Genomic DNA, 15,350 nt, shown 5'->3' with positions numbered 1-15,350 from the left:
GGTGAGGGACAGCAGCACTTGTTACTGCAGTTATATCAACAGTAATAGCAGCATTTCAGGTTGCAGCAAAGGTTACAGTTGTAGTGCAAGCAGCAACAGAAATGATATTAGTAGCAGTTTGTTCAGCAGCAGTTAAACAGGAAGTAGTGTTAGTATTTGTAATATACTAGCAGCAGTAGTAGCAGAGGCTGTAGTACTGATAGTAGAAGTGATAAAGCAGCAGCAGCAGCAGCAGCAGCAGCAGCAGGAGAAGTCGTGACTGAATTTGTGTTTGTAGTATTGACTTGTTTGGTAAAAGCAACGTGTCACTGTAATGATGACAGTAGTGGCTGTAGTAAAGCAGCAGTCTGTTGGCAGCATTTGTAGTAGCAATGCTACTTGTGACTGTAGACTTTGTGCTGCAGAAGTAGTTGTATTGTCTGGAGTTGCAGCAGTATTAGTAGCAGGAATCACAGTTGTTTAAAAGTATAGGTGCTTAAGTATTAAGTCCATTTCCTACTGGAAAACCCCCACGAGCAGCATTTATTCTGCATTTATTCCCAGGACGAATGACTCTGCATTTATCTATTTATCCATTTATCAGCTATGACAACTCGGTGGAAACGTTCATTTTCACCCCTTTTATGGCACGACGCTTTGACAAATAAAATTAAACAATGACCTTATTCTAAAAAATCATGTATGTGTGTAAATAATCTGCATGGTTAATACAGATGAGAAGTGTCTGGGTCATTATTTTTTAAATTAAGTTAATAAGGTTACAGTAAGGTTTCACGTCTTACTTTAGTTTGTTTCTGTCAGAGAGGAGCTGTTTAACCCATTAAAGCCTGGAAAGCGGATATGTCGTTTTGTAGTATTTGTCGTTTTTTTCCACCTATTTTCAGTCTCTTGGCCAATGAAATGCATCAGAATACATGTGGGAGTGTTGCAAATCATCACCAAAAAAAGACACAAAATGACCAAAAAGGACACAAAATTACCAAAAAAGACACAGAATTACCAAAAAGACACAAAATTACTAAAAAAAAAAATACACAAAATTACCAAAAAAGACACAGCATTACCTAAAAAATACACAAAATTATTTAAAAAAGACACAGAATTACCACACTTACTAAAAAAAACCCCCACAAAATTATCAAAAAAGACACAGAATTACCAAAAAAAAGACATAGAATTACTAAAAAAACTTCAGGGGGTTATTTTAAAATCACCCAAAGGTTTTGCAGGCGTTTTTTCCTGGTGTTTTAGGCCTCAATGGGTTAAGTTAACCCTCCTGTTATGTGTATGTGTGCGTACCTTTGCGAGCCTGCTCCTCCTGTTTCAGGTTGATGAGGAGGAAACGAGGACTCTCGGGACAGAAGGGCAGCAGGATGCACTGCAGCACGGCGGGGGCCACGGTGAGGGCCAGCAGCAGGGGCCACAGCTTGTCGGAGCCCAGCAGAGCCTCCAGACCGAAGACCTGAACACAGAGGGACCACAGCTGAGTGACACAGTTCACATTAATGAAAGACAATTCAGTGGTTGAACAAACAGGCGTCTGTGGTCTGACCTGAGCGATGAGGATGCCCACCACCACCCCCAGCTGGTGGAGCGTCCCGAAGGCTCCTCTCAGCGGGGTGGGGGACACCTCCCCCACGTACATGGGGGTCAGACCGGTGAAGAGACCGCAGAACAGACCGATCACCAGACGCCCCGCTATCACCATCTCATAGGAGGAGCAGATGGTGGAGAAACCCATGAGGAGGCCACCGATCACCGCCAGGGAGTTCACCAGGAACATGGAGCGCCGCCTGAGGAGGAGGAGGAGGAGGAAGAGGAGACAGAGGAGGTGGAGGAGGAGAAAGAGGAGGTGGAGGAAGAGGAGACAGAGGAGGTGGAGGAGGAGAAAGAGGAGGTGGAGGAAGAGGAGACAGAGGAGGTGGAGGCGGAAGAGGAGGAGGAGGAGAAAGAGGAGGTGGAAGGGGAAGAAGAGGAGGAGGAGGAGGAGGAGGAAGAGGAGGAGAAAGAGGAGGTGGAAGGGGAAGAAGAGGAGGAGGAGGAAGAGGAGGAGGCGGAAGTGGAAAAGGAGGAAGAGGAGGAGGAGGAAGACAGAAGAAGAGGAGGAGGAAGAGGAGACAGAGGAAGTGGAGGTGGAGGAGGAAGAGGAAGAAGAGGAGGAGGAGGAGGAAGAGGAGACAGAGGAGGTGGAGGCGGAAGAGGAAGAGGAGGAGGAGGAGACAGAGGAGGTGGAGGAGGAAGAGGAAGAGGAGGAGGAGGAGGAGAAAGAGGAGAAGGAGGAAGAGGAGACAGAGGAGGTGGAGGCAGAAGAGGAAGAGGAGGAGGAGGAGAAAGAGGAGGTGGAAGGGGAAGAAGAGGAGAAGGAGGAGGAAGAGGAGGAGGCGGAAGTGGAAAAGGAGGAAGAGGAGGAGGAGGAGGAGGACCAAGATTAGGAGGAAGAAGGAAGAGTAAGACAGAGGAAGAGGAGGTGGAGGAGGAAGAGGAAGAAGAGGAGGAGGAGAAGGAAGAAGAAGAGGAAGAGGAAGAGGAGGAGGAGAGCGTTAGCTGTCAACAGCAGTGTTTGGTGACAGGAGGAGCAGCAGAGAGATGTTTGGTTAAAGGAAGATTAACGAGTTTATTGATTAACAGGATTATTGGTGTCAGGGCTGATCGACCTGTCTGACCGTATGAAGGTCAGCTGCTTCCTGTCTCATTATCTCTCTCACACGAAGGTGTTTGTCCAGTTCTACAGGCAAACAGATAAAGGTCTTCATGTGTGGGTGCATGCATAAAGAAAACCAAGGAAAATGTTGAGATATCAGCTCTTAAATTAAACTCTCATGAGCTGTTTTTGTTGTTATATTTGTCTAAACAAGTGTACCTTTAGTGGTACCAGGCATTAAAATGAACAAGAAATTGAAGAAAACAATGGTGGTCTAACAATTTTTTTTCCATGACTGTATTTTTACACATTTGTACATTTACTTCAAATGTATTCTATATTTCCATTTTATTTCTATTTGTACACATGTTTATTTACTTTACTGTATTTTATATTGTAAATTTAGCGTAACATGCAATTTTTTTAACCTTTATTTTATTTACAGAATTACTTTCTATTCTATTCTTTTATAGCAGCAACTGTAACAAAGCAATTTCTGCCCAGGGGATCTATATATTAGTATTTCTGATTCTTTTATAGCAAAACAACAGATGCAAATGGAATATGGGTCTGATGCTCCGGGTGAAACTTGGAGGCAAATGGAGGAACGAAAGAAGAACTCTGGGGAACATTAGAGGCGAGCAGACAGAAACACTTCATAAGCTCCATTAGCTGAACCACTCAGGAGACACAGAGCCATTAAAAGGAAAAACAGAAGTCTCACAACAACAAAAATACTTTATATCAACAGTGAATATGTCCAAAAGCTGGTCCCATCATACGTATTTAACTCCTACCTGCCGAATCGGTTGGCCATGACGCCCACGCTGAAGGAGCCCACCATACCGCCCACGCTGAAGATGGCCACGGCGATACTCCACACGATGGTGCAGACCCCCGGTTCGATTTCCTTCCCATAGCGCTCATACCAGGTATTGTTGAAGAAAGATTTTAGTTTCTGATGGCAGGAACAGATGAAAAAAGTAGAGGAAGGTTAATAAAATACCAGAAAACAGACCTCAGAGGAGAAATTGTGCAGTTTTTTTTGTAAATTCTTGTCTGTTTTTAGAGATATAAATGCTTTAAATTGCTTTATTTCTAAGAGTTAGATGATAAGTTTGATACAAATTTCATGTTTGCATTAACAGACAAAAAAAAACATCTGTACAGGCGTTAGGCGGTGACCTCTATGATGGGACCAAAAAGAAGAAGTGAAGTGATGTAGTATAAATACTATAAAGAGCAACAAAGTCCGAGTGGTGGTTCCACAGGTCAAACAAACACAGGATCTTGTTCTTGTTGAGTTATTTAAACTTAGCTCTTCTTTTGTTACATGGTAATATTTTTTTTCCCCCCAAAACTACATATTAATATTAAAAAAACTTTGATTGTTTCACAACGTTAAGTAGAGCAGTCATATGTGCCGTTTTGAGAGTCTGTAGTTCAGGTATGAGGACGAGTTGTGCTTAAAGTACAGAGCCATTAGCTTAGCATAAAGACTGAACGCAGGGGTGAAAAGCTAACTAATTGTCAAAATGTGCATTGTTCCTACAGAATAAACTGTAACCACCTAGATGCCAACTATTTGTTTGTGGACTACAGTTTTGAAGCCTTGAATTTGTAATTTCTGCTGTTGCCATCTTGATTTTTTGGAGCCAGAAGTGAACATATTTGGACCAGAGGGTAAAGCTGGGGAGGAAGAAGTTGTCAGCTAATGCTAGCATCCGCAACTTGGTTGGTTTTCAAGGTGCATCTGTAATTAAAAATGACAGCTGACTTCTGTTTCAAGAACGTTTTTGGACCTTTTCTGTTCATGAACTGAAAACATACTGTGAAAGAGTCAAAGTTCTCAGACTACAACACACAGTGTGCAATGCTTACATCCTGTTAAAAACAAGGTTGCCGTGCCATAATTCACTACACTCTAAATGGGAACATCATTTCCTAATCAACATCATATTGTATTGAAGAAGACTTGTAAATTACAATTGAGACCATAAACTCGTTATGAGAATGTTACTGAGGTAATAAATCAAGTGAGAAGTAGGCTCATTTTCTTAAAGACTTCTAAACAATCTGACTTCTTTTTGCAGCAATGGAGTCGCCCCCTGCTGGTCATTAGAAAGAATGCAGGTTTGAGGCACTTTGAGCTTCATTTTTAAGAGCTGAAGTTAAGTTTGCTGTTTGGGCTCACTGTTCCCGCCTGCTTCCAGAGTTTATGCTCCCATAAATGAATGCATATCAATCGACAGATATATAAAAACTAATCTCCCACCTGCTCCGGAGCGTTGATGACTCCTGTGTTGTAGCCGAACTGCAGCGAGCCGATGACCGCCGTGCCGAGAGAGAACAGGAGATAAGCCGTCACCTGCTTAGGTTGCTGCAGTGAGACAGAACAGGAGGAGAAAATGTCATGAAGGAGAAGAATGGAGAGAGGGAAGGAGAGGGAGAGGACAGAAAATGGAGACGAATGTGGAAAAAAAAAGGGAAGGGCGGAGGAAGACAGAGAGACATAATAAATATGAAATCTGAGCTCATAATGACATTTCCAGTAATTGCAGGCGGCACACAGACGCAATAAAACTGTCCTGCTGACGGCTGACAGGTCAGTGACGCATAAACAATAATATATCAGGTTTCAAACAGTGAACTCATGCTCAGACCACACACAAACACAGCACACATGTTCATATTTATACTAAAATCAATACGACATATCGGCTCTTTGTTTAGTTCATATAAACATCAGAGAGTTTTTCAGGAATCAAGGCACAAATCATTAAAAAGATTATTAAAAAAAACCTTAAATGCACCATATTTAGTACTATATGTGTGTAACATTATAAAGGTAGTTTAAATAGAGTCAAAACAGCTCTCTTTCTGATCAGTTATCACAGAGTTTTGCTTCTCGATCATAATCAGCTGAATGAAACTGAACACTGACGCCGTCCACCTGCTCCGGCCTCCATGAAGCCATCGACTCGTCTCCATAATGAAATCAGTTTGAGCATTAAATGGGCCTTCGCTGGCGTCACAGCGAGCCATGGAGGGAATAATGACGAGCTTGTGGCATTTTGTAAGACACACCGATCAGAGCGGCTGTAATACAATCATGTCTATTTTAGAATAATCATTATTCCTCTGATCATTTGTTTTCATTTATGGTTAAAACTTCCAGGTATTAATGAATTCAAACCTTTTTACTGAAGACTGAAATGTGTGATGGGCCGGAGAACTTTGAAGCCACAAAATTGACTGATTTTGTCAAGAAATTAGTCTGTAATTCAATACTTTTTTTCTGTATTGTACTTACAATCATGGAAAAAAAATATTAGACCACCCTTTTTCTTCATTTTCTTGTTAATTTTAATGCCATGGTATAACTAAAGGTACATTTGTTTGGACAAATATAATTACAACAACAAAAATAGCTCATAAGAGTTTAATTTAAGAGCTGATATCTAGACATTTTCCATGGTTTTCTTAATAATAACCAAAATCATTATTAGTCATTTAAGAATAACAATATTTATTGAAACGTCTATTAAATCCAGAAATGCTATGTCACACTGATCATGAATGCATGTTTTGTTTCTAAAATTCAGAAAAAAAACTTGAGGATGTTTTCTTGTTTATTATTATGTTTAATTATGCTGCTTATGGTGGTTTTCCATGAATATAAAAATAAGACATTATTGACCACCTTGTGAATTCACTGGTGAATTAAGAGCTACCACATGGGAAAACAATAGCAAACGTTAGCATTAGCAACTTAGCTAATAAACACTTTTACAATAGTTAAGAACAAAAATAGCCACAAATATGTATGACAGAAGAAAATAAACTTTAATAAACCTTGTCCCCCTGTCAGCCAGCCACTATAGAAGGCTTTTTTGATACTTTATATCAACTTTATATTAATTATAAGTACTCGTTATTTACCGTTTGTTTTTAATTTACCGTTACACTTTTTTATTTCCTGTCACTACCTTTTTAAAATAAAAGCATCAAAACATTGTAAAACATCTAGAAAATATACAAACATGAAAAACAAGCTATGTAATACTAGGGTGACCATATTTTGATTTCCAAAAAAGAGGACAATCGGCACGGCCTCGAGACACAAATTCAGACAGGCTTCTCGGAGGTTGATGAACATGCTTTATTATGCTTCAATGGTGCAAAATTAACTTCTGTAATAAAATAAAATGAAATCTGTAAAAACTTGTAACAAAATAATAGCTCTTGTAGACTCTTTTCAAATAAATGAATAAATAATATGAAATAATGTTCTAAATATGAACTCTTCTGTTAGAAAATCTAGCTTCAACAATATATCTCTTAATAACTGCAATAAGATAAACTCTGTCTCTGTGTGTGTGTGTGTGCGGCGCTGACCCGCCCACTAGGCAGCCTCTTGGTAATTACGTCTCGCAAAATTGTGTGCAAAGCGCCGGTCAATTTACGTGCACGTGTACTGGTCCTTTGAAAAACAGTGAACACAGGACATTTTTGTGAATTTATAAAACCCGGCCGGACGCCACGGACAGGACGTAAAAAGTGGACATGTCCGGGCAAAAGAGGACGCTTGGTCACCCTATGTAATACAAATACACCAAAAAGAGCCTTGCTAAAGGTCATTGACACTGCGTTCCTCATCCTGTTGATAGTGCATTTTACCACACAGCAGCTTTTAGAAATGTTTGTTTATTAACAGACGGAAACTGACAATGAGGCTCCTTCGTTCAATACAAAGTTAATGGAGAGATGCATTTAGATTCCTCAAACTTCACTTTTTGTTCTGCATCTCTGAGGGTCGTCCCTGCACAGCACTTAGAGGTTGATAAAGGTCAAAGTATATTAAACGTTCCTTTGATTGATCCCACATATAAAAACTCCTGGCAGGTCATGCCGGGTCACAGCAGCAGAAATTAGGCCACTGTGTCTTTGCTTCTGCTGATGTCTGAAACAAAGCAGGCGGTGATAATGAGCCTCGCTGCTGACGGGGCAGAATGTGCCGCTGTAATATGAGACAACACATATAGAGAGACCTCAGGTGATCCACTGCCCTTGGTGCAAAAACATCAGCACCAGGTCGGATAATATTAGCATAGACTGCACTTCTCAGGATCCACCGGAGCCAGGTGGGTGTCGGCCTCCGAGGACCAATCAGAGCAAGAGACAGGAAGGATCTGAAGGTCAGAGTGGAAGGGATTTAAAAATTGCAGCATGATTTCCACTGTATTCATGATGTTATAATGCAGAAATCAGGCTCAGACCAGCAAGTCCTCTGTGCTAAAAATACCTACATCATGCATGCACCAGCCCAGTCCTGCACCTGGCTGCAACAACAGCCACCTTCTTCTTCTTTGAGTAATAATCACTTTTGCAGTGAGATCATATTTAAAACCAAGATGTTTGTTCTGACCTCTCAAGGTTAATTAAATCTACTCTTTGGCCCAAAAGGCTTTCAGCTGCCTCCCTTCATTTGCATACGTTCCCTGAGGATTTAGGTGACATTTATGAGAGATCAATAATCCGACTAAAAGCCTGCGACTACATCTCTCTGAGCCTGTTTACAAATAGACTGTTGGGGATTTGTCTCCTCTGGTACCTGAAATGAAGACCAAATACATTTACATTTACATTTAGTCATTTAGCTTTTATCCAAAGCAACTTACAGGAAGAGTAAAAGCAAACAATCAAGGTATAGTGCAATAATAATTAGTGCAAATAGTGACTTTTGTCTTTAAATGTTTAATATTTTCTCTCAGAAATAAATTATTAACGTTCAGTGAAGATGAATTAAAGTGACACATTAAATAACATACTAGTTCAGATCTGATGTACTTGTGCAGTGAGTGTTTCAAACTCAGTTTATATTAAATTGTGTATCAAAAATAGAGACACTCAGACTATTAAGGGCTTGTATGTCCCCATTGAGACACATTAAAACCCACAATTCTTGTTCCCACATCCATTACAGCATAAAATCATACATTTACTATATTATATTATAATATATCAGGCTTTCAATCTCAAGCCATGGTTTTTCAAAAGTTTTTTTCCACCAGATTGAGACATTTTCTCATGTTTGCACTGGGATGGAAAAATCATGAGTGGTTTAATTAATGTTGTTGCTATTCACAAACTCATCCTAGAAAACAAATTCCACTCAGATTTAGTAAACTAAAAACAGAAAATAATAACATATAGCAACAGTGGCATTATGTAAACAAACCAACATTTAAATGGTTAAAATTCAAAAAGACTTATACTAGACAGTTGTGAATCAGATAGATTTAGTTGGTTTAAATATTAAACACAGTAGAAGTGGAAAATAATATTAATATATCATTTTAAGGCAACGTTTTGATGCTGACATTTTGTCCTCGAAGGAAACAAGGGGGATCTATTTATTTTAAATCTCACACTGCACAAATTTTTTTTTAATATTGCATTAAAAAGATTGTAAAAAAAATGATAGCATTTAATTTACAGAATATAACTTAATTTTTTGTGCATTTTCCCTCAAAAACAACAACAGTGGCATTACGTAAACAAAACTGGCATCTAAACCGTGAAAAATCCTTAAAAATATAATTACAACATTTTTGTAATTTTTGTCATCTAAGGTTGCAAGAAGGAGGTGTTTAAAAAGGGATGCACAAAGGTTAAAACATCTGAGAAACAGATCAGGCAGTTTCTAATTTTTAATCCTCCTGAAAAAAAGGGTCCAAACATGTAGGATGATGTAATTTCCCAGACATAACTCAATGGTGTCTTTGTTAACTTCCCATAACTGGTAAATGCCTTTCAAAGAACAGTTTATAACACAGACTCACTGTCATGAATAAGTTAAGACTTCCCATCAGAACACATTATACAGATGCTTTAACAGTAGACTGCGCCTTTAAGAAGTAAAATCAATATAAAGTACTGAGCTGGTCTGCTTTTACACAATATTTTTCACAGCAAAACGATGGTTCAGTACTTAACTATGAAGTTTTTGAACTGAATGCATTTCATATTTTTGACTGAGACGCTTTAACTTCATCTTCAACATCACTGAAGTGAAAAGTTAATTAAAGGAGACAGAAAGAAACGAGCCCCGAGCCGTCACGACACAAGACTGCAACTCACTGCAGAACACTGTAAACAGCTGTCTGTCAACCCTGTGACACACACACACACACACACACACACACACACACACAGAAGTTCACCTTCCTCTTTCTCTCTCTGTCTCCTTCATCGTGTCCGTCTCTGTGTTTTTGTAAAGTCACAGTGACTCAGTAGAAATGATCGGTCTGTCACGTGACGGCACCCAAAATGTCTCGGATACGGATCAATAACAAGACAGCCGGGTCAAATACTAATACAGCTTCCTGTACGTGACATATAAACGTATATACATATACATATATACATATAAACAGATGTTCTGCAGCTGTAGGTGAAATGGAGCTATAAGAAAGCATTTTAGTGAGAAAAACTTTGCTCAAACAGCTTAAATGCTCTTTAATCTGAAGGATGTTGATTTTTTTTCCCATTATTGTCATTTTTCATTATTCTGATTAGTTTCCTCAACATTTATTTCAAAGACAGGTGCATATGAGAGGGATGAGTGGATCAAAAATACAAAAAAAAGTCCTGCACACTGTCTAACTTGCAAGACATTTAATTATTGCAACGTTTCTGGTGCCAGACCTTCATCAGGGAAATGAGAAACTATGTTAAAGAGGGAGTGGCTGGAACAAAACCAACCACGTCCCATAGAAGGGCATAAAAGTAAAAAAAACATGAATTAAGATCATTTGACACTAAATAAGATCATAGAGGGCTAAAAAGGTAAAGCATTCAAAAGTATTCATCCCTTTATGACCACAGTGTTACTACTACGAGCAGAATAACACACAATGTCACAAAGCTTCAATCATCTCAAACTGGTTTCCTCGACTCCATAATCGGGAGATTTGCAGATTTGTGCACATGGAGCCGACAAATCTGCAGCAAATACGTGATGCTATCATGTCAATATGGATCAAAATCTGTGGATAATGTTTCCGGCGGCGTGTTGAATCTATGCCACAGAGAATTAAAGCACTTCTTAAGGCAAAAGGGGGTCCAAGCTGGTACTAGCAAGGTGTACCTAATAAAGTGGCCGGTAAGTGTATGTATATATTAATGCTGCAAGTTGCAATAAATATAGAAAAGTCTTGCTGGATTCTTCTTTCTATTTTTAACCTCATTGCTCGAAAGATTTCACGTTTAAGAAGAGCAGGAACACGATTGCAAATCCTGCAGACAAACTTCTGTCTGCAGCCTGTTGCAGCAGAGCAGATGCTGCGTTACTATGGTAACCGGTGTCATGATGACAGAATGTAATCACTCTGCTCTGACAAACAAATCCCACCGGACACCTGCCTGTGTGTGGCCTGTAAGCCTCAATTACACAAACACGATTATATTGTAATAAATGTGTTTTTCTGTTGTCTGCACACAGAAAAAAAGGAGAAAAGTCACAAAAACTGCACATTTTTAAGTATGAAAACTCCCCGCATGAATCATACAACCTTCATGACTCATCATATTGTGTTTCATCTTTAAAAAACGACGTCATCTTTCTTCGAGCCTTAATAAAGCTCTCTCTCTCTCTTTTTCTTTCCCTCCATCCAACCGAGTGACCACATCGCTCGCTCGCCCCCCCCCCCCCTCCCTTCCTTCGTCTCCATGGCAACAGCCTGGAGGTGACAGTTTTATTGACAGTCTGAAAGTAAACCATGGCATGCACACACAAATGCACGCACACACATGCTGCAGGAGGATCTCATAAAGTAAATTAACATTCCTGCTAGTGTGCTGCATACTCATGACCACACACACACACACACACACACACACACACACACACACACTGACCTACATCCAGCTGACACCGTTTCTCCTGAAAAGAGACGATCAACTGAACTTTGGGGTGGAACCAGGAGGACGGCGAGGCTGAACGTATCGAGCGGTTTTGGGGGGCGAGTTCGATAACGTTTCAGGCTGGATTCTTTTAGCGTGAGGGTCTGGCGGCGTGTGTGAGAGGGGCGTGTGTTATTGATGAACTGGTCAATATTTGGCACGAGAGATAAGAGAGCAGGATGCCGAGTCAGAACATGACGGGACGCCCTGAGAGGACACAGGAACATACGTACAATGACACATTTGTGCAAGAAAACGTACTAAAAGTCACGTGTGTGATTCTGCAAACTTGCCGTGCTTCTGTGCACATTTTAAAGATGGTTCAGGTTCATATTGTGAACATATTTACATGCTTTAAAGTCCAATAACAGCTGCAGCAGCTACAGGTGCATCTCAAGAAATTAGAATATAACGGAAAAGTCCATTTCCAGTAGTTCAAGTCAAACAGCCCAAGTATTGAGTCATATAGATGGACATACTTTTCAGAGGCCAACATTTCCATATTAAACATAGAGACACTGGATTTTAGGTCTTTATTAAATGTAAGCCATAATCATTATAATTAGAAGAAATTAAATAAATTAAGATTATTCATTCTGCTTGTAATGGATCTATATAATGTGTTATTTCCATTTTTGAATTCAATTACTGACATAAATAAACTTTTCTATGATATTCTGATTTATTGAGATGCATCTGAAAAAGCCCAGTTTGCTGTGATTGGTCAGCGTTTCCGGGTCCAAGCTTTAGTCGATTTAGCACCCCTGCCACTGCACCAGAAGAATTAATATAACAGAGTACAGCAGCTGCACTATTTGCCAAATAAAAAGAGTTTAGAAGCCAAAAAACCTAAATAGTCGAACATGTTCCAGCAGGAATTGGATCCAAAATTTAGGGAGATATTGAAGACATCTGCAACCAAGATCACAAGTTTCACTGAAGTTAGCATGTAGCTACAACACTAGTGTGGTCGGAGCAGATGACCATATATAGAAATCCTTCCAGAAAGCAGAAAAAAAATGTAAAGACGGAAATTTCTGAGTGATCAGAAACCCTGAGAGTTTTGCTCACAGGGACTTTTACTGCAATGTCTGAAAGCTTGAGCAAATTTAAAACGAACATTGTACGTTGCAACATTAAAAAAGGACAAAATATAGGAAACGAATAATGCAAACACAATTCCCCCCAAATAAGGAAGCAAATAAAAACAGAATGCATCAAATTCAGAGCGTTTACTTTGTGTAGTTTTTAACTGAATATACAGTCATGGAAAAAATATTAGACCACCCTTGTTTTCTTCAATTTATTGTTCATTTTAATGCCTGGTACAATTGAAGGTACATTTGCTTGGACAAATATAATGATAACAACAAAAATAACTCATAATAGTTTAATTTAAGAGCTGATATCTAGACATTTTCCATGGTTTTCTTGATAATGATTTGATTATTATTAAGAAAATCATGGAAAATGAACAATAAACTGAATAAAACAAGGGTGGTGTATTTATTGATGACTATGTGTCAAAAAGCATCAGCAAATTATTGCATTCTGTTTTATTTACCTTTTAGAAAGTGTCCCACCATTATCAGGGTTGCAGGTCCTCTTTAATAAGTCAATCAATGCTCAAATGATTTTATTCACATCATTAATATTTCAGAAGATCAATCAATTAGAAGATCAATCAATTAAATATTAATTGTATCCACTTTGGTCCATCTCCATCTACTTTGTAAATAAACTTCATTTATCAGATGACCAGTCTGAGCTCTAGATATCTTTAGCACAAGAGAGACCTGAATAAATCAGAGAAAGGAAAAGAGCCTCAGCCGGATAGAAAAGAAGGTCAAATACAGACAACAAACAGAAAAGACACACAAACATACAAAGATCACAAGAATAACACGTGCAGCATCTCAGACAATCACAGACATTACATAACAGATCAGATTTCAATGATTTACTTCCACTTCTTTAATGGTTTTCTACAAATCATTTCAGCAAAGCACAGAGGGAGGGTGAGAACATGTTGCACTCTTCTGAGGCTAGAGTGTGTGTACCGTGCGTGCAGACACTGCCAGCATAGTAAGAGTGAGTTTTTTCAGAAGAGACGAGGCGTCTTGTGCACGTGCATTACATTCTGGTCCATTTTCTACTACTGCAACAATAGAAACTGCAGTCTGAGCCTCTATGATCATGCATTTATCATCAAATCCAGTGTTTTACTGTGATATTTTGTATTTTCTGCAGTCAAACTCCATTATAGCTATTTAAAAAAAATCAGAAAAAGATGATTTTTCGGAGAAGAAATGCATCTCATAGTTCCAACTTTCCTGACCTCAATCTTCATTGGAAAACAAACATAATCTGCCCGATTGGATCAATTATAAATGACATGATTTTTCCCTTCTGGCTCTTTTTTTGAGGACATTCTTTAGTGCTCATACATTAGAAACACGCACACTCATTCCCTCTCTGCTCCTCACACACACAGCCAGGACTCCTGAACAAAAAGCAAGCATGCATACTAAAAACCAAACATACACAGCACATGATGCACACATTCAACACACATCTGCAGCGCCACTGTGTGACTCACAGTTATAATGGCTTACATACATATATACAGGCTCACACCGCCCACACAGCTCTCACTGTATATAGAAACTCTCTGTAGGCATGCAGTATTCACAAACCAAAACTCCAAGGGACTGTTGAGTTGTAGAGACAGCCTGTAGCTGCAGCAATCGCTCACAAAAATAATCATTTTTAAGAAAACTAGAACTTCTGATTTACAGAAGCTACAAGGACAATAAACCACTAACCTGTGCTTCCATCCTGTGATGTCTCGCTAGATTATCAACAGCAGTTTTTAGTTTTTACTCCAGCAGGAGGACGCAGAGAGGAGATCTTCAGGTGGTGGTTAAAATCGTTGCAGGACCCGCCCGCCGGCGCTGTCAGCTGCAGGAAAAGAAGCACACCTCGTTAGGCGCTGTCCGTGGTACCAGCCGGCAGGACACGACCGCTCTCCACTCTCTCCCATCAGTAAACCAACCTCTAATAATCTATACAATGTGTTTTATGGAGTATATTTAAAGCTATATAGTGCAGAGAATACATGAAGGTGCATTATAAGCTCTTTCTGTGTCTTTGAGGTCGGTCAAACTGGAGCAAGCAGGACATTTATCCCCAAAAAGAGCCATTAAATCAATGCAAAAGCAGCACAAAGAGGACAATAAAGTGCCAGTCACCTGTCTGAAGTAAACACGGCCCTGGTGAGCTGCAGCGGTCTGCTGTAGCAGCGGTGCCTCCCTCCTGATCTCGTGGAAGTGTTCTCATACGGGAGCTGCGGCTGCGAGGAGAACCGCACGTAACCTCACGCACTTGTTTTTATTATTTCTTTTCGTCTCCTGCAGCAGCCAATCAGGAGAAAGGATGCTGCGGTGCCGTGACGTGGCCACGCCCCACCATTTTTGACGTGCAGAAATCCGTGACTCCGTGCGCGTCATCACCGCATCCCGTGAGGCGAGGCGGCGTCCATGTCCTATTATGGAGGCTGCAGCCTTTATTCGGTTACTTGGTCAGAAAGCGTGGGCGCATGCGCGGTAGGGGAGGCTCCTGAGGGTTGTGAGGGGGTAATTGTGACCCCCCCCCTCCCGCGCGCTCTGGTGTCCTCCTCGTCTTCCCATGATGCATCTCGCTGGCGACCTTGACAGGAGCTGCTGATGCTGATGCTGCGGAT

At 40.1% G+C, this 15,350-nt stretch overlaps 1 protein-coding gene across 1 annotated transcript in view; it reads right to left on the bottom strand.

Annotated features, from left to right (window-relative positions):
- Positions 1–14,567, bottom strand: part of slc2a3a (solute carrier family 2 member 3a) — a 23,208-nt gene extending 8,641 nt beyond the window's left edge. The window contains exons 1-5 of the mRNA XM_059349611.1: positions 14,434–14,567; positions 4,917–5,021; positions 3,439–3,599; positions 1,553–1,793; positions 1,300–1,462 (exon numbers count right to left, since the gene is read on the bottom strand). Coding sequence (XP_059205594.1) covers positions 1,300–1,462; positions 1,553–1,793; positions 3,439–3,599; positions 4,917–5,021; positions 14,434–14,445 — 682 coding nt within the window. The 5' untranslated portion in view covers positions 14,446–14,567. The remainder of the gene's footprint in view (positions 1–1,299; positions 1,463–1,552; positions 1,794–3,438; positions 3,600–4,916; positions 5,022–14,433) is intronic.
- Positions 14,568–15,350: the final 783 nt, after the last annotated feature.

This window comes from Centropristis striata, chromosome 14, assembly GCF_030273125.1.
Source record: "Centropristis striata isolate RG_2023a ecotype Rhode Island chromosome 14, C.striata_1.0, whole genome shotgun sequence".
Classification (NCBI taxonomy): domain Eukaryota; kingdom Metazoa; phylum Chordata; class Actinopteri; order Perciformes; family Serranidae; genus Centropristis; species Centropristis striata.
The sequence above is the reverse complement of the archived record's forward strand: the minus strand, read 5'-3'. Positions and strand labels throughout refer to the sequence as shown.